At 45.0% G+C, this 18,972-nt stretch overlaps 2 protein-coding genes across 2 annotated transcripts in view; both read left to right on the top strand.

Moving 5' to 3' along the window:
• Positions 1-10,632, top strand: part of ZBTB1 (zinc finger and BTB domain containing 1) — a 29,362-nt gene extending 18,730 nt beyond the window's left edge. Inside the window, exon 3 of the mRNA XM_066188977.1 lies at positions 3,991-10,632. Coding sequence (XP_066045074.1) covers positions 3,991-4,027 — 37 coding nt within the window. The 3' untranslated portion in view covers positions 4,028-10,632. The remainder of the gene's footprint in view (positions 1-3,990) is intronic.
• A 1,125-nt stretch (positions 10,633-11,757) lies between these two features.
• Positions 11,758-14,115, top strand: HSPA2 (heat shock protein family A (Hsp70) member 2). The gene has a single exon (XM_066188978.1). The coding sequence runs from the start codon at positions 11,830-11,832 to the stop codon at positions 13,732-13,734; it is 1,905 nt and encodes a 634-aa protein (XP_066045075.1). The 5' UTR covers positions 11,758-11,829; the 3' UTR covers positions 13,735-14,115.
• Positions 14,116-18,972: the final 4,857 nt, after the last annotated feature.

The following is an 18,972-nucleotide window of genomic DNA, read 5'->3' as shown; positions in this document are numbered from 1 at the left end:
GCAAAGTGCCACCAGTGTCAGCAGCTGCCAAGGTCTCTGCAGGAGCTGTGTTGCCAACACAAAAGATGCAAAAATCAGTCTTTCCCCCTCTCCTTTCCCCCATCTCCCCTGATGACAAGGTCGCTATTTTAAAAATACATCCTTTCAGCTCTTTCATTTGCCTTCTGTTTTTTGAAAAGGAAGATTTGCTTTCTTCCTGTTTTAAAGCAGTGACTAGGGCTAAGAAGTTGCCTTTTTTTAATAGTTCTCACATGTTCAGTTGAATCTACACAACTCAGTAATACCTGTTCTCTCCTTTTTAGGTAACCATCCCACTTCATTGCGGGTGGTCACCAGAGGGACTTCTGCTTCTGACTCCCCAGAAAATGAAAGGGAAAAATAACATATTGTCCTTCTCTCCATGGCAAAAGCCCCAAAGACCATGAAAGTTTGTGGAAATGCAGATAAGCTGGCTAAAAATAGAGTTTGCTGAATACCATAAATTGCTTTTGGTTTTGGCAGCAGATACACCAGACTTCTGGTATCGGTTACGCTCCTCTTACACAAGTCGTTGTTAGGGCTTTTATTTAGGATGCTAAAGATGGTGCTCTGGTTTCTTCCCTGCCTGTGGCTTTCCTACTGGTACCTACTGGTACACAGTCCCAGCTTCCAAACTACTGAAGCCACTGGTTGTTGAATTACTTACACAAATCAGAAACATTTAAAGAGACAAAATCTAAAGTATCCCTCCTTTGGGAAAATAGAGTGATATTGTAGGAAGAGGAAATAAAGGGTAGGATCCCTTGGAACTGATGAAGAAATTGTCTTAGTATGTCCCACAGCCCAGGAGAGAGCTCAAATGTCTGAGCCACATTGTTATCAGGTGAATTAAATAGAAGTTGTGTACACTTACATATGCTGTAAAATATGACACTTAATATTCTGCGTGCCTGGAAGTCTGAGGGTTAGCCCCACCTAGTCTGCTTTCAGATGGATTGTGTTTCACTTAGATTTTACTGGCCATTGCTGACACGGTCAGTTCTGCCAGAAAAGACAGAGGTCCCGATGTGCAGTAACTTAAAAACTGGAAAATAACTCAGTCAAGACACAAGAGATTTTACAGTAATTGTTCCAGGGTGTTTTTCAGTTTTAGTTTGCTGTTCAAAGAGTTAAATAGTTCAAAGGCAGTTTCCTTTGGTGAATGTTTATTTGATCAAGTTCAGTGTGGCTTAGACCCCAAACAGAAATACCAACTTCAAACAGAGGACTACTATGAGAGAAGGAATCGTCTGTGGCCTTCCAGACCTCACAAGCTATGTTGGTTTGTTACACAGAGTCAAAACAAAGATGTCCCTTAGCACAGATATACATTAACTCAGTGTATTTCACACACCACATCTTTCATCTCCCATCTGCTTCTCTCCCTGGTCCTTTGGGCTGTGACAAGGTCACTGAGATCCTGGATGAGCTACAGACTCCTCAGTGAAAAGCATATACAGTGTGATTGGACCATCCAAGCTACTTAGATTGTTAGAGAATGTTAGAGGAGCTACTGCTCCTGTTTACTAAGTCTGAAGTGCAACATCCTTTGGATTTTGGAAACGTGCTTACCTTTGCTTCTTGGTTCCCTTTACATTGCAGGAAGCAGGGTGAGGAAGAACCCAGTGGGTGCTTCTCTTAGATGGAGCCTGGAAGATCTTGTTGGCTGAGGCATGTTGTTGTTTTGTTTCTTCAGGTCCTTAGATGGTTGAATCTTCAGACTTCTAATAAATGCACTAAGCCTTAAAAAAGCATTATTAATGCATGATGAGATACACCAAGTTCAGCCACTGAACATAAGAATGGAACCCATGCAAATGCTGTTAGCGCAGGAACCTGATATTGGGCCAAATCTGGAGAGTCATCTTTGATCTGTCTCCAGATCCTCCTTTTATTTGTAAACATCCAGCTAATCACAGACTTCCTCTGACTTTGATGAAGTGGAAGGAGCCGCATCCTCTGTGAGCTCTGGAAAGGGCTGGAATTCTGCAGATGCTCAGGATGCAGGAATGGGGTTTCCAGCGCCATCTCGTGGCTCGCTGGGAACCCGCCTGTGCCCATTCCCAGGGCTGGAATGCTCCCGGTTTGCTGGGAGGAGGGTGAAGCAGATCCTCCCGCAGCTGTGCATCCCCGAACAGCTTCTGTGCTTAGGGCAGCTGGGCGATTTTAGAGGCTGCGAGGAGGGCACAACGTTTTATCTCTGATCTCCCTTCCTGTGAGCTGCAGGCTCTCGGCAGTGCCGGCAGCTCTGTGTGCTACTCCCCGCCCCACCACAGCTGGCACTGATTAGCAGCGTTGCTGCTGTCTCATCGGAAAAATGTGATTTAATATTCACAGGCAGCCCACCTTCCCGCACTCTGAGGTGGTCCCACACAGCACAGCCAGTGTATTTTGAGGGAGGTGGTGGAATGAAGCTCAGTCGTGTGTGTGAATTGTCTGTGATTTGCAAATGACAGAGATTTTGGACTGCAAAGTGCAGGCCGGCATGGTAATGAACAGCAATGATAAACACTGATGTTGCCTGGGGAAAAGCAGTGCTCACGTGCATACTGTAGTTAAAACACCTTTTTTTTCTCCTCTGTTAGTTGACAAAAAAAAAAGAAGAAAAAAAAAAGGTTCTTCCTGACTTCTGAGCTAGTCATGTAAGAGTTACTTTGCAAGAACAGCACCAGTCCAATGAATTCCCCTCCAAGATTTTAAGAATGTGGTAGGCAGACACATGGCCTGGCTGCCAGAACCAGCAGTACTTTGAAGGTAGCAGTTTGCCCAAGACCTGTTTCCCCTTGTTCATATCACCCTCGTGGCACAAAACAAAAGCCTTTTGTCCCAGCTGGCCTTTTTGCCCACCTTCAGTATGTGACATGGCACAGAGTGCAGATAAAATACCAGACGAGCCTGCGCCTGGCACATGCAGTGAGTGAGGGCCTGGCCACAGTGCACACGGAGGTGTGGAGTATCACTCGAGGCTTTCCTCTCAAAGGTGTGCCAGGAAATTCAGCCCTGAGCTGGCCTTGAGGATGCTTTGGCAGGTAAGTAGTCCAAAGCGCTGCTAAACTTGGCTTCATGTGCAGCCTCTGCAGTGTAGACACAACCACCTGGGCCAGGGCTGCCACAGTCTCATAGAAACACCAAGTGCAAGTTATCTAGAAGTGGCAAAATCATATACTTTGCACAGTGTGATTCACATATCCAGAGAAGTCAGTGTGCAAAAAAAACCCCCAACAACCCTGAGGACTGTCCTCAAAAGTTACATCCATGGATTTCCAGTTTCTCGATGGTTTCTGTAGGACACAACGATTCTCATATTTGTCATGAACTAGTGTGGTTGAAAGAGACTTTCAGAAAATGTAAATATTTATATAATTTATCTGCATTTAACCTAAAATAAGAATTTGGGGTGTGTGTGGGGGTGTGTGTGTTGAGTAAATACATAACAGTTACCTCTGAGTTAGGCAAGATAAAAAAAACCACAACTAAAAATACAGTCAAAAACGAAGCAGTAAGAAGTATTCAAGAGTGGGGATGTTCCAAGCTGTGAGTGGCTGAGGGGAAATAATACTTGTGCAACTTTTTGAGCATCTACTAAGCCAAGCCATAAACCACTGCTGGAAAGTAACACATACAGTATGAAAAGTTACTTCTGGGAGGTTTGGGAAGTGAAGTTTTTCTTCAGCAAATCTGTAGCTGTTTTGAAAACAGAAGGCAAAGGAAAAAGAAGCAAAAGTTTCTGAAACAAGATGACAACATGGTTTAAGGTCGTGTTCTGGTGGGGTAGGGGTTGAAGGAAATGTATGGCTTTTTAAAAGAGTTCCTGATTCTGGTGGGTGCTCTGAATGTAACTGAAGGATGGGTATTTAGAGCAAAACCACACATGGTGAGGTGGGAGGGACCACATCATGCTAGCAAATACAGTACTGCAGTGCGGGCTTCTGACTTTTAATATTTTTCTTGCATTTCTTTTCTGCATGGCAGTAGTGAAATAGGGACTTCTAAGCTTCTGAACAACTGAGAGAACCAGATTTGGAGAAGACATGAGGACGAACTGGTCGGCAAAAGATTTCATAAAAACTCAGAACCTCGTGTGCCAGATCTGAATTGGCACCACCTTTGCTTTTTTGACATACTGCAGCAGTCGCAAAAGGCACCAAAGCAGTCAAATTAGAACATGCAGTAAAAATTGTTTTGGACTCTTCTGTGTATTATAAATCTTACTTCCTTGTGACTATTACTTACAGCTGTAAAAAACAAATTTGAAGTCTTTCATGGAGCAGACAGCCAAAAGAGGCAGATGCCAGGTGTTAAGGGCTGCACTGAAATGAATTTGCAAAATTTCTATTCACACGCTGGAGTGCTCCTTTTCTGAAATGAGGCTTCTTAGAGTTGCTATCAAAAACTGTGTAGATTTTTTAGTTCAAACATTACAAGTGTATACTCATGCACAATGCTAAACTATCCAGTGTTAAAAAAAAAAAAAAAAAAAAAAAAAGAGAGAGAGTAAGAGGTGAAAAAAAAATCTTAAAAAACTGAGGACAGAGGGTCCCTGAGGAAGGACAGGATGGTGAGAGAGATCCAGCTGACTTGATTTCCCCTCTGCTGCCATGATCATCATTTGCAAGCTGAAGAGGATCTTCCATGGAGCACAGTGCTTGTATGTGGAGAGTAAAGAAATGGTGCTCTGGGCTTATAGAAAAAATGGTGAAAATTTTTTACCAACAAGGAGATGAGTAAATGTGAAATAATCTTCACAGGGCACAGGGTGCACCTTGTTCTGGAGCTAAGCCTTGCAAAAGCTGGCTCAAAGAAGAGAATCAGGTGTTCATCTTCAGATTTGAACATTTTAGGAATACTAATATTTCCAGCTAAATTAAAGGGGGATTAAAAACCCTAACCAAAAAAGCAATAAGGCAGTAAATGTTCCAAATTAGGGCAAGCATGAATTATAAAAATATTAATTTCTTTTGCTTCCCTGAGACAACAGTAGATCAAATTAAGACGTGTAAGCAGACTAAACATGCTGATTATATTCTGCTGTAGTTACGTATCTTACTAATTCTACTCATGATATAAAAGGATGTTTCATTGTTCACTATAACTGTTATCTCAAGAAGAGTCTGTCTAATTTTATTTATAATTGGCATCATTTTCATTACTGTTGTTACAAAGTGTGTACAATATTGTCTGTATTGCAGCTTGTATAGGGCATGTGTCTGTGCTTGCTTTACTCTTTTTGAGTTTATAAAGTTACTATACAAATGCAAGAAAAGATGTTCAGATATCTTTGAATATGGTTGCTTAATCTAATTATGTAGCCCCCAATGTTTCGGTATGTAGATGTTGAAGGTATCAGCTCTATTAACACATAACACCTTAAACATTAACGTAGGTATTTTAAAAGCCTCCAGTGCAGCACTGGAATGCTGAAACTTCAGTCCCAGTGGCTGTATGGAGCCAAGGGGAGGATGGTGACTATCTGGGCAAAGCTGGATACCACTGGGGGCGCTGCAGGGAGAAGGCACAAGATACCTAAGAGCAAATGGGATGTCCTTTCTATAGAAAACATGAAGGACCTTAAGATTAGGACCACCACAAAGCCGAGGAGAGAAGGGAATAAATACATTTATAGCATCGCCTTCAAGAGTATTCAAAGTGTAGGACATCTAGAACAGGCTGTGACTGTTCTGTAACTTAGCAATTACTTGCAGTCTATGTAGAGTATCAGTAAAGACATTCCAGGTTAGTTATCATCATCTTTAAAGCTTATTCTGTGCTTTGCGATAGTATCTTTAATAAAATACTCTTACAAATCTGCTTATTATTCTCATTTAATTCCATCTTATACCTGAGTTGATAACAGTCCTGGCAACAGGGTGAAGTTACCACCTGCTTCGTCAGCTCCTGTTTTTCCCATTCACCTGCTAATGACAAGAGGGAAAAGAGAGATGAATAATTATCAAATAATCACAGAAATGAGAAAACAAGAGAAATTTATACCATGCTACCATTCAATTATTATAAAAATTGTTCACACTAAGCATATCAGTAAATATGAGAGATTAATCACATACTGATCTTTGAGTAAGAAGTATTGGTCTTTGCCTGTGTTTACAGTACACCATTTCTCTTGTTTAAGACTTAGCATAATTTTCCAGCTTTACAGTTACTGCCAATAATGGCAGTATATTGTTTAACCCCATCACAGCAGTTCTAGATAAAATTCTCTGTTTTCATTTATTTACCCCCTGGACCATACAGAATATCCTTTTAATATTTTCAGACAAGACTAAGCAGAGTTCAGGTACATTAACAGATAAGATTAGAATTCAGAATAATCCTGGCAAGGTGCAGACGGGATCTGAAAACATATTTAATAGAACAAGTGCAAGCTGGAACCATTAGCTGTGCAAGTAAAGGAACAGCTGCTTAATTTCATAGAATCCTAGAATGGTTCGGGTTGGAAAGGACCTTAAAGATCATCTCGTTCCAGTGCCTGTGCCATGGGCAGGGACACCTTCCACCGGACCAGGTTGCTCAAAGCTCCATCCAGCCTGGTCTTGAACACTCCTGGGGATAAGGCACCACAGCTGCTCTGGGCAACCTGTGCCAGGGCCTCACCCATCCTCACAGTAAAGGATTTCTTCCTAATATCTAAACTAAATCTACCCTTTCAATTTCAACTGAGAAGAATCAATGCATTATTTTTGATCGTATTCTGAAAATTAATCTGCAACATCATGATGTTGCAAATAAAGATAAAAACCGAAATGTAGAAACTGGAGTATTCCTTCAGAACCATGAAAGCAAGAGCTGGTAATGTCTCCAGTTTTGAACATAGCATTTGAAAACTAAGATACAAGGTGCATGCAGAGAATCCAGGAGAAAGCAGTGAATGTCTGGAAACCAAGAAAACTGCTTCTGAGCACAGGTTGAGTGATTTTAAGTCATTTTACTGAAGAGATGGTGGAGGGAAAACACAATGATTTTCATATATAAAATCTGGTTGCAAAGAAAAATGGCACAATTGTTTCTCATATCCACAGTCAATATGAATAAAAATAATTGCCTTAAACTGCAAGAAAGGAAATCTTGGTTAAACACAAAATGGGACTAAATGACCTGTTAAGGTCCTTTTCTGATCTGATTCTGTGATTACTGGAAAACATTTTGCTTTAAAGTCACTTGTCTAGGAGTGTCAGTAGAGCTGGTACTGGCTCCAAGAAAAGGAGGCTGCAGTTAAAGGAATAAAGAACTCACTGCCTAAACAGCACACCAGTTTATCTAGTTAGCATTAGTGATACTAACTTCAGCTTTTAATCATGCCTCAGCAAACTGTCAGAAGTCTATGTAAATAAATGTGCTTAAACCCCACTTAATTATAAAATAATTATTCCTTGAAGCATCAAGCATTAATTTAATTTAAAACAGAGAATTTTATCTAGAACTGCTGTGATGGGGTTAAACAATATACTGCCATTATTGGCAGTAACTGTGCCAATAATGCCAACAACCAGTGTTGACAACTTCCATGATTCTGTTGAGTCTAATCAATCTGAGGCAGCCTGGTTTCAGTTGTGAGATGGTGTAATGAGCTATTTTATTTATTTTTAAAAAAAATTAGGCCTGCAAATTAAATGGAAAATCCTAAAAGTGTAATCTGAACATATGGTAAAGATGAAAAAGCCAGAAGGTGAATGAAGCCACTAGGTTTATAATTTTGGAAGATCTGACTCACGAGTTTTGAACTCCTGGTCAGCCAGTATGAAATTACAGTGCCCTATGTTCTGCTGTTCTGAATATTTTCATAGTACTGATCATGCATTTGTGTAGTTTGCCAAAAACCACGTTATACAGATTTGCAGAACTTCACTTGTTGTTCACAAAAACAAAGGAGCACTTATTTAAGTAAGATGATGTCTTGTGGCTGCCCTTTAAATTAACAAGGAGCAGCTGTGCACAAAACCTGGAGGTATATAAATGCAAAGTAAGTGACATAGTTCCCCACACATACACCATGATTTCTAATGCAACACCTTGTTAGAAGAATCTTGTCATTTTAAACATTGGTAGTTCTTCATAAATAAGATGAAGAATGTCAATGATGAAAAGGTATTGTGACAAAGTATTACTTGATCTTAGAATGGCAGCTGCTTAGACTGTTCTGAACTGATTGCTATATTATAAAATAATCCATTCTCACCAATACAATCTGACCTATGCAATTCTTGGGACAGTTTTACGAGGGAAATGGATATTAGGGAAATGGATACGGGGTAAGTGGATACCAGAATTTAAGGTCCATGGTCTTCTGACTGCCAAAAAATCATTCACTGCATTTCAACTTTATCTTAATGATCCAAGTGACTGATGTCTGATTGAACTGTAACTTGGGTTCAGTCCTATTTTTATACTACATTGCCTTACAAAACACTTGGGGAAAAAATCTTCCTTTTATCAAGATAAGGATAAGGGTTGAGTTCTCAGTTCTGCTCCAGATACTGAGCTCTTGCTTCACTGAAGAAATCTAAATACCATCTTCATTTCTGGCTGGGTGGTGTAATGGAGAATAGCCTACAGCGTATTACATAACGCCTGCCAACAGGAGACATGGGTGCATAATCGATCCTAAACACAAATAAATGGATCAGAAAGAGGCCTGCCACTGCCAGAGGTGCCGAATTGCTGCTCTGGAAGTTGCTGTGAAAATATGGCTTACAGATTCAGGATGAGGGAATAACAGAAAATGTTTTGTTGAAGGGAAAATCAGACTTGTGCTGAAGTCCTCCCCATAAAGCTCACTCTTTAATTTCTGAACCAGTTGGTTTGGCTCACTCACCTGTACCATGATTGCATATGAAGCAACATAAAAGGGAATCATGTGGCTCTTCCCGTATGAGAGGATGACTGCATGGATGAGTTGGTTCACAAACTGCTGACAAAAAGCAGGCTGGTAATAGCTCTGCTGAGAAAAGAGAATACGTCTAATGAGGTTTTAGAGGCCGCTCCCTCTCGTTAGACTGGACTTTCTCTTAGGACATCAGTAAGAGGTGATGGCAAGAACATCACGTGAACTTCTCACTGAATAGTAATGAACGCTTAAAAAGCAGCTGGGACCTAGACATATCACTGTACAGAAGAAAACAGCACCTGTGTGCCCAGCTGGAAAAGAAATACTTCTGCAACAGGCTAAATGAAATTTTTGGTAGCCTCAGTCCAGAGACCTTTGGGTTTTTCCTTAGGATGTCTCATTACACCGGTAGCATTAAAATGGTGTGCTCATGAGTTCCTCCAAGATCTTTTCCCCAGATTTACTACAGCAATACAACTCAAATGATGAAATAGGACTGAGGGAGTACTCTCAGGGTGAGCACTCATCCAGTCAGTGCAAACGCCTCTTTAGCAGTTTACCAGCACATGGGGGTATCAGCACACCCATATCAGGACCACACTAGTTATTGGGCCAAGGAAACCCCAAACAAGGGTTGTCTGGAGCTGTTGTATATATTTTGTGCCTGGGCTGATAAAACATAGTTAGAAGCTTTGGGCGAAAGAAATGAAACGTCACCTCTAAATTGGATAAACCTCATTCAGTTACAGCTATAGTTAAATGAGAGATCATATTAATTTTGCTGCAAAGGCTGTTTATTGTGTTAATCAATATTGTGTTATTTCCTACTCCACTTGTTCTCTCCATCTACTGTTTCTATACATACGTTTTTTAGGCAGGAATCTTCTTTACACTCTGGAATAACAGGGTCTGAGTTTGTACTGCAGCCATTAAAACAGGGTTCTTGTGCATTACAAGTGTTCCTAAGGGACAGTCCTCACAAGGATACAAACAACGTCAACTTTTCAGCTGAAACAGAATTTATTATCCACCTCTCTGTGTATTGCTCTGGCATTTCTCCCTGTTGCACACAATACAATCAACTGAATGAAGTGGCAGTGAATTACAGGAAGAGATGGTTCAGTGATGAATCAGCCACTGGTCTAACTACAAGAGAAACCGACACCCCCATCAAAGAAATATGCACACAGGATATACAGAGCAGCTCCTGTAGGCAGGGACAGCTGATGGTTCCCATTTTCCAGTGACTTCTTTTGGATTGCTCCAAGGTCAGAACCAGTGTGAAAAAAAAAAAAAAAAAAAAAAGGGGAAAAAAAAGGGAAAAAAAAAAAGACCAGGATCCGTAGAAGAATAATAGTTATTTAAGCATGAACAGTATGTATGGTCAGAAATCCAGGCTCTTCCATCACAAAAGTACACACATAATGCACAGAAGAGGTGGAGTTCTGATGTCTTGTAAAAAAGGCTTAGAAAAATACACTACTGAAAACAAGGGTATTTTTGAACATGAGTTACAGTGCCTGTAATAATCGTGTGAATACAAATCACTGTAAAAAGCTGTAACACCTTTTCTATGAGGCCACGTATAGCAAACTGCTGAAGGCTGAGGGCAAAACTAATGAAAGAGAATGCAAGCATACAGCGACATTAATCCTTTCACGTAACTCCTGAAGTCTGTGGATAGCAAACTTTTAGCAACACTTTTAAAGGAGCTGAAAAGGAGCTACTCACTAAGACTCCCTGTTTAAAAAAAAAAAAACAAACAACAAAAACTCAGGAGGGTGTATTGCCCTCCTTACTAGAACTGGAATATTTTGAAGTGTTCGTCTCAGAGTAAGGAGGCATAATTTGGAGGAACCACAGTGGATTTTCATGTTTAATATATTTTCATCAAAGCACTTTCCTAGCTCCGAGTTAATAGCTCCATAACTTTTGCTAAACGTAGGCGTGACGGCATCTCACATTAGCACAACAGACAAGAATTTGGAGGCGGTTCAAGAATGGTCACCACGCAGGAACACGCAGCAACAGGGCCCCCAAAGCTCCACCGCTGCCATTCCCTGAGTCCTGGTGCCGGGGCAGGTGGGGAGAACACGGTGCCATTCCCTGAATTTGGGTACCGGGACAGACACGGGGCTGGGGTGTTGTCAGCCCGCCAAGTTCGGACGAAGTAAGGCTAAGCACGGGCTCGGCGGGACTTTCCCTCAGGCACTTTCCCTCAGCGGGAGGGCGCGAAGCTCCGTGAGGGGAGGCGTTCCGCCATGACAGCTCGGGGGTCGCCGTGGCGGCGGAGGGGTGAGGGGAAAAGGCTGAGGGAGGTGTGCGTCTGTTGTCAGGGAGGGAGGGCAAAATTTCTGCCGCCCTGCGACCAAATATGGGCAAATTCCCCAGCGTCGAGCTGAGCGCTCAGGAATTACAAACACCGCACGGCGAGAGCGTCCCCGAACCCGCAACCCCCCACACCCGGCGGGTCCGAGCGGGCGGAGCGCGGGGGCGTCCCGTAGCGACCGCACAGCCCCACCCCGCCGACCCGCTCCCGCCTTCCATTGGACAGTGCTGCTGTCAATCCCCGGCATAACGTCATTTCAACTGGAACTTTCTAGCTGAGTTCGCGGCGGGGGCGGGGCGAGCGCACAGCACGAGCACGGATTGGCTGAGCGCGATGGCGCACGAGAAAAACCCGGAAGAATCGCGGCCCCCGGGGGGGGCGGGCTGGCGGATAGGCGCTCGCGGTTCTGATTGGCCAGAGCATTGGGGGCGGGCACTCCACGTCGGCTCGCGGGGGCGATTGGCCTAACGACTGTTCCAGGAGCGTCCGGATTGGCCGTCAGGGTTCTGGCAGGTTCCAGAAGCGGCAGCGGCGGATATAAAACGGGCGGCGGCGGCGCGAGCCGGGCATATCGCACCGCGGCGGCAGCGGGAGCGGGCAGGGTGGGCACAGGCGAACAGCACCACAGACAGCCGTCACCATGTCTGCCAAAGGGCCGGCGATCGGCATCGACCTGGGCACCACGTACTCCTGCGTGGGTGTCTTCCAGCACGGCAAAGTGGAGATCATCGCCAACGACCAGGGTAACCGCACCACACCCAGCTATGTGGCGTTCACCGATACGGAGCGGCTCATCGGGGATGCTGCCAAGAACCAGGTAGCAATGAACCCCACCAACACCATCTTCGATGCCAAGCGCCTCATCGGCCGCAAGTATGACGACCCCACAGTGCAGTCAGACATGAAGCATTGGCCTTTCCGTGTGGTGAATGAGGGTGGCAAGCCCAAGGTGCAGGTGGAGTACAAGGGGGAGATGAAGACCTTCTTCCCGGAGGAGATTAGCTCCATGGTGCTCACCAAGATGAAGGAGATTGCTGAGGCCTATCTAGGGTGCAAGGTGCAGAATGCTGTCATCACAGTGCCAGCGTACTTCAATGACTCCCAGCGCCAGGCCACCAAGGACGCCGGCACCATCACTGGCCTCAATGTGATGCGTATCATCAACGAGCCCACTGCAGCTGCTATTGCTTATGGCCTGGACAAGAAAGGGACCCGGGCTGGAGAGAAGAACGTGCTCATCTTTGACCTGGGAGGGGGCACTTTCGATGTCTCCATCCTTACCATCGAGGATGGGATTTTTGAGGTAAAGTCTACGGCTGGTGACACCCATCTGGGTGGGGAGGACTTTGACAATCGCATGGTGAACCACTTCGTGGAAGAATTCAAGCGCAAGCACAAGCGTGACATCGCCGGCAACAAGCGAGCGGTGAGGCGGCTGCGCACAGCTTGTGAGAGGGCGAAGCGCACCCTCAGCTCCTCCACGCAGGCCAGCATTGAGATTGACTCTCTCTTTGAGGGCATTGACTTCTACACTTCCATTACTCGTGCCCGTTTTGAGGAGCTCAATGCTGACCTCTTCCGTGGCACTCTGGAGCCGGTGGAGAAGGCTCTGCGTGACGCCAAGCTCGACAAGGGCCAGATCCAGGAGATCGTGCTGGTGGGTGGCTCTACCCGGATCCCCAAGATCCAGAAGCTGCTACAGGATTTCTTCAATGGCAAAGAGCTCAACAAGAGCATCAACCCCGATGAGGCCGTGGCTTATGGCGCTGCCGTACAAGCAGCTATCCTCATGGGAGACAAGTCTGAGAACGTGCAGGATCTGCTGCTGTTGGATGTCACCCCTCTGTCCCTGGGCATCGAGACGGCCGGAGGAGTGATGACTGCTCTCATCAAGCGCAACACCACCATCCCCACCAAACAAACTCAGACCTTCACCACCTACTCAGACAATCAGAGCAGCGTCCTGGTCCAGGTGTACGAAGGTGAGAGGGCTATGACAAGGGATAACAACTTGCTGGGCAAGTTTGACCTAACAGGCATCCCCCCAGCACCCAGGGGAGTCCCCCAGATCGAGGTCACTTTTGACATCGATGCCAATGGTATCCTGAATGTCAGTGCTGTGGACAAGAGCACGGGTAAGGAGAACAAGATCACCATCACCAACGACAAGGGTCGCCTCAGCAAGGACGACATCGACCGTATGGTGCAAGAAGCAGAGAAGTACAAAGCAGAGGATGAAGCTAACCGGGATCGGGTGGCAGCCAAGAACTCCCTCGAGTCCTACACTTATAACATGAAGCAGACAGTGGAGGATGATAAACTGAAGGGAAAGATCAGTGACCAGGACAAGCAGAGAGTGCTCGACAAGTGCAAGGAGGTGGTCTCTTGGCTCGACCGCAACCAGATGGCTGAGAAGGAAGAGTACGAGCACAAGCAGAAAGAGCTGGAGAAACTCTGCAACCCGATCGTCACAAAATTGTACCGGGGAGATGGAGGGGCCGGGGCGGGCGGCTCTGGCGGCCCCACCATCGAAGAAGTAGATTAAAGAGAACTGAAGTATAGACTGGTTTATGGACAGTCACTCCATTCTTTGCTTTGTTTTTTTCTAACGTTTAAGGAAAACGTCCTTGCCGATAACAGAGTTTATTCTGTTGGGTGTGTATAAAGGCAGATCTGTCAGCTTGGTTTTGATAAGAGGGAAGGCACGTCCTGCTTTATAAGGTTAGTAATAGACAAATGTTGTTAATTCAGATACAGCTGTTTGTATTCTGGATGTTTGTCTCTGTCTCTTCTAAAGTAACCACTTGACTCTTGCAGTTGACAAATTTCAAGTTATGCATGAAAAACTTTACAGAAGACAAAAAAAATTTGCCAAATTTGGCTTCTGGAAATTTTGGTAATTAATAAAATGTATTAAAAGCATAAATCTATCCTCTTTCTTCTCTCTGTGAAGGGGCAGTAGTGGGGGGCAGTGGGGGGGAGGTGAGGAAGACATTTCTGGTGGTGTCTGTGGCTCTGGCTGGTGACAGCAGTGGAGCAGGGGGGTGTTGGGCTCAGGAGGGGTGGCTGATGCTCCCCTAGAGTGGCAGGGGGAGAGGGAGCACGGGGGTTTCCTGATGGGAGCCCAGCTTGGGATGGGCACTGGGGAGGGGGTATCCTAGTGTTGCAGCCCCCTAGCCTCGTGGCATGGGCAGTGGGAGTGTGGCTCCTAGGATTTTCACATCAGGGAAAAATTCCTCGGAGTTGTGTACTGGTGCTGTTTTGGGGCAGGACCTGCTCTTACCCACAACCGGTGTCCGGGGCTGCAGTTCCCAGCTTGGGAATGCATCATGTGCGTGTGCCTGGGAGAGAACAGCGGGGAAACGAGGACAACAGAAATAGTCCTGCTTGGCAGGTGGTGGGGCTCGATAAAATAGAGACCGGTTTGTGGGCAGCTGTAAAGTGCTGAGTTATTCTTGGGTTGCTTGTGTGCATGCTGAACTTTCAATACTTTACTGTGTGTTTTTCTCCTCTTCAGACAATCAAAAGTAGAGCTGGCAAGGACAACCCCAGAGCTGGGAGTGCTGAGTAAGGAGCTGGTATGCTGAACTTAATAGAATAGGCAAAATCTGTAGCAGTTAGACTTGTCTAGCTTTGCTGCAAACTGTCTGCAGAGCTCTTCATTTGTATAAGAAAGCAAAAAACCTGGCAGGCAGTGTTGGGAGTCCGAGGCGCTCTGAGTTAATGAGCCCTCCTGCAGCAGCTTGATGGCACGCACATTTCGGACTGGCTTGTCCTTTAAGGGAAAAAACTGCAGAGCAGTGGGCAGCTGAAGGGAATCGGCTGCCGTGTCCTGGTTTGTTGCTTGTTTGGATGTCGGCAGCGTTGGTGTCCTGGGAACCGTGGTGGGTGCTGCCCTGCCAGCTCTCCCTGCTGCAAACAACTGTTAGGACTCCGATTCCTTAAGCTTGTAAGTGATGTATATTTTAAAAAAAAAAAATCTAAAAAAGGTTTTTTTGTGTCAAGAAGGGAGACAACAATAAGGTTGTTCAGTATTTAATAACCAGCAGAGATGCAGCACTCTGGTTTACTACATGGATTTCTCTCAGATAGCTTTCCAGGGCACTCACTGACTGTGGGTTTCTCTGGCTACAGAAAAGGGTTACAGTCATCACAGGGGGGAACGTGAGGCTTGTAAAAAGCTTGTTTGATAGCTGTTGTTGCAAATGACTCAAAACCACTTCAGGTTTATCGAGCGGTTTGCAGGTAAATGTCAGTGCCATCACAGTGAGATTGGAGAAGTCGATTGCAGCGACTTCAGCACCTGCTGAGGGCTTCAGTGAGATCTCCAAATGCAGCAGTCAGGCTCTTGGTGTTCAGCTACATGGCACTTTCCTGGCTGTTTCCAGGTACACTGCCTCTTGATTTCCAGGCTGTTACATAGAGAGGGCCCGTGAGAATGAGAAGATACTGTGAATTTTAATTTTATTGTTCCCCTAGGAACTAATAGGTAAATATATTTATGAATGGCACTAGATTATCTTTAAGTGAAAAGTTGTTGCTGCAAACTGTAATGCTTTGTCAGATAAACTCAACCAAAATCCCACTACTATGGGATGACAAAAAGGAATAGGTAGTGCTCATTTTCACTGTAAATGCAGGTTGAACTATTTCTCTCTATTAACCAACTGGTAATTGCCCTTGCCACATAGCTTCCTTTACTTTTCAGCCCTTGGTTTGCATTCCTCAGCGTCGCTTCCCAGTTATTAAACGCAATTTTTTGTTATTTAAGTGTCTTGCAGAGCTAATGTCATTAAATGCACACAGCAGACAGTCTGTCACACGCCTGTGCTGTTGTCTGTCCTTCCCCTCACCTCAGCCACTGCTGCTTTGTGCCTGTTCCAGCAGTGGGGCAGCCCAGGGAAAAGAGACCAGAGATGTGGAGTCCCCATCCAGGTGGTGAAAGTGGCTGAGGACAGCAGGCTAACACTGGGAGAGTGGTTTGTTTTTTTCCCTACAAAAGAGGTGTTTTTTGGTGTGACACGCCTAAGGCTGTGTGTGGCGTATGTAAAGGACTGGAAACTTATGCCGACTTACATGCTTGGGAGAAGATTTGTAGTCTCAAGGCACAAAGTAGCCTTTCAAATACGTGAACTAGCCCCCAGAATGCAAGAGGCGGAAAACTTGAAGAGCTCAGAGCTAGATTCCTTGCATTCATTCACTTAGTTTATAAAACAAAGAATAACTTCAAGTCAGTTTTCAGTATGTTGTACTAACTGTAGAGTGAACTCTGATCCTGTTAGTGGAAACTTCCCACTGACTCCAGTGGGTCTCTATTCCCCCCTCTCCTCCCCAGCTTCTTGAAGAAATAAAAATAATTTCCCAAATGCTGTTCCTCATTTGAGAACAGGTGCATTTGGTGTGTACATGTCTTTCTGGGGAGCAGTTGCACATTTCAAATGAATTTGGCAAAGCCAGGACGGTAATCTTGTCTAAAATCTGCAGTTTCATTGCTTTTGCGCTCAGCGTCTCTCATCCTGTACGCTGTCCTGACTCACAGGAAAGCCAGCTGCTCCTGTCCAAAATCCTGGGCCTGGGTTTCTGAACTTTGCCACGCTGCAAAAAGGCTGTGCAAGAAATACAAAGCCCATAAGGGAGAACATAAAGTGCTTGTAACTTCCTACTTGTGCAACTCCTGTATTAACTTTTGATGGCTCCATACATTTTCTGATTGAGTTTGGATGGTATTATTTCAAACAGAGCAACACCCGTGGCATTAATACTGGAGAATTTAATCACCCAAATTAAACCCCTAAAGCAAAGCCATGCCTCCTGCGTGCGGTGCAGGTCGCCCTGCGATCCCCCACCGCCGCTTTGCAGGGGAGAGGGGAAGAGCCAAAAAAAAGACAAAGCCGAAAGCATTACTAAAATTCTGTGCCGTGTGAGTGCCCTCGGAGGGAGCTGAGGACAAGAGAGGTGTCTGAGGGCAACCCACTGGGGAGCTGAGGCGTGCTCGGACAGGCTGTGTCCACCCAGCCGGGTGAGTCAGCCCGGCCCTGCCGCCTCCGGAGCGTCTGTTTGAAGTTGTGCACACAGGACTTGCAGACAGGCTGCAGCCCTGCTCATCCCTTGTGATACCATCTGAAAGGCAGGAATGAATACATCCCAGCAGCCTGCCTTTTATCTCTCGGGAGGCACTGCGTGGAGCCCTGCAGGCTGGGGAGCATTTCTCTTGGGAGCTGCCTGTCATTTAGGTTCTCCCTTGAAGGTCTGGGGCTCTCTGGGGTGCAGCCAAGGTAGGAGATGAAGGATCTCAGGACTGCACCATAAATTTTTTCTTCCCTATCGTGAGCCACTCCTGCAGATACATATGAGGAACAGGAAGAAAGAGAAAAAATGTTCAAGAAATTCACATTTCCAGTCTTGGCACTCACATTAAATGCAAGGCATCACATTAAAAAACATGGGCTTACGCCCAGCACGCATACCTAAAGTTCTTTTTTTTTCAGTCTCATCAGTGCAATGCAAGTTAATAGCATTTCAAACTCGACCTATCTCAAAGGTGTTCCTCATTTCTCCTCCTTGGTCCTGTGCCTAGCATGAGTTTCCCTTACTGTGTCCCTTCAGAAGGCACACGGTGGTCTGATCTCTGCTACGTCAGGTCGACTGCACCTTGGCACACTGGAGTCCTGGGATGTTAAACCAGCAAAGCATGTGGATGCTCTGACAGCAGCAAAATTACGTTCTGTAGTTGTTCATCACAGGAAAGTTATCACCCCTCCTTACCCACAGTGAAACAAGTTATGCTAGTAAAGCTTCTTTAGCACACCTATGTGGGTCAGGTATCACATCTCTCCACCGCTCTCTTCCACATATTTATGCAGGCAGAAGCCTTTAGCACAGACCTGCCTCTAGAGCAGATTTTGCTTGCAGCAGTGTGGTGATTATAGAGTTGGGCAGGCCAGCATTTCCAGATGCAACAACATATTTCACTTCCACATATGAAACAGCAGTATTAAAACCCCCTGATCCACCCCTGCATGACCCATTTGCCTTTACTCTCTCCTGCATCAAGAGGGTGGAGACAGAGACAGGCTGGTTCTCCTTGTCATCCCAATAAGAGCACCAGCCAGGAATTTCAGAGAGGGAAGAAATTTCTCTCTAAGAGCCAACACTTTTTTTGTAGTCTTAAAGAAAATCCAGAGTACAGAAATTTTTGCCCCTTTTCCATTGCTGAAGATATTCTTTCCCACCATTCAGGAATAGTTTGTGTGTTGCCTTCTTCAAAAGTTGACAGAGTTGTTGCATCGTGGACCAACAAATGGTACAAACCTCAAAGTGTGAGGTTGTTCTTGCCCATACTTGGGTAAGCACCTGTTGGCAGCACCTGTACCTTACCTGCTGGAGCAGTTAAAAATGTCACTGCTCCAAATCATTTGCAGGTCAGCAGATAGAAATCTATTTTGAACGGGATTAAGGAGACAAAACCATTTCCAGAAGTGGCAATGCTATGTACTTTGGCAGCACTCTGTAGAAACCTTTATGGGTTTAGGAGGTCTTGGTTGCCTTTCTGTATTCACTGTCAAGCATCATGAAATACTTTCTGTCAATCGTTGTAAGAGCTGCTGCACAGTCTAGCAATCACATGTCATGGATGAAAGCAGAATTTCTTTTTGCCAGGCTGTGTCTAAAAATGCACACATATTTCTTTCAAAACCACATTTTTTTCTCTATTGGAAGACTCCTTATTTCCCTGCTGAAGATCTCATTCATTTGCATTTGTGTTTGCAAATGTTCCAACACA

This window comes from Chamaea fasciata, unplaced genomic scaffold (assembly GCF_029207755.1).
Source record: "Chamaea fasciata isolate MVZ Bird 193981 ecotype frontalis unplaced genomic scaffold, bChaFas1.0.hap1 SCAF_7, whole genome shotgun sequence".
NCBI classification, from domain to species: Eukaryota; Metazoa; Chordata; class Aves; order Passeriformes; family Sylviidae; genus Chamaea; species Chamaea fasciata.
This window is presented reverse-complemented; position numbering and strand designations above follow the sequence as displayed.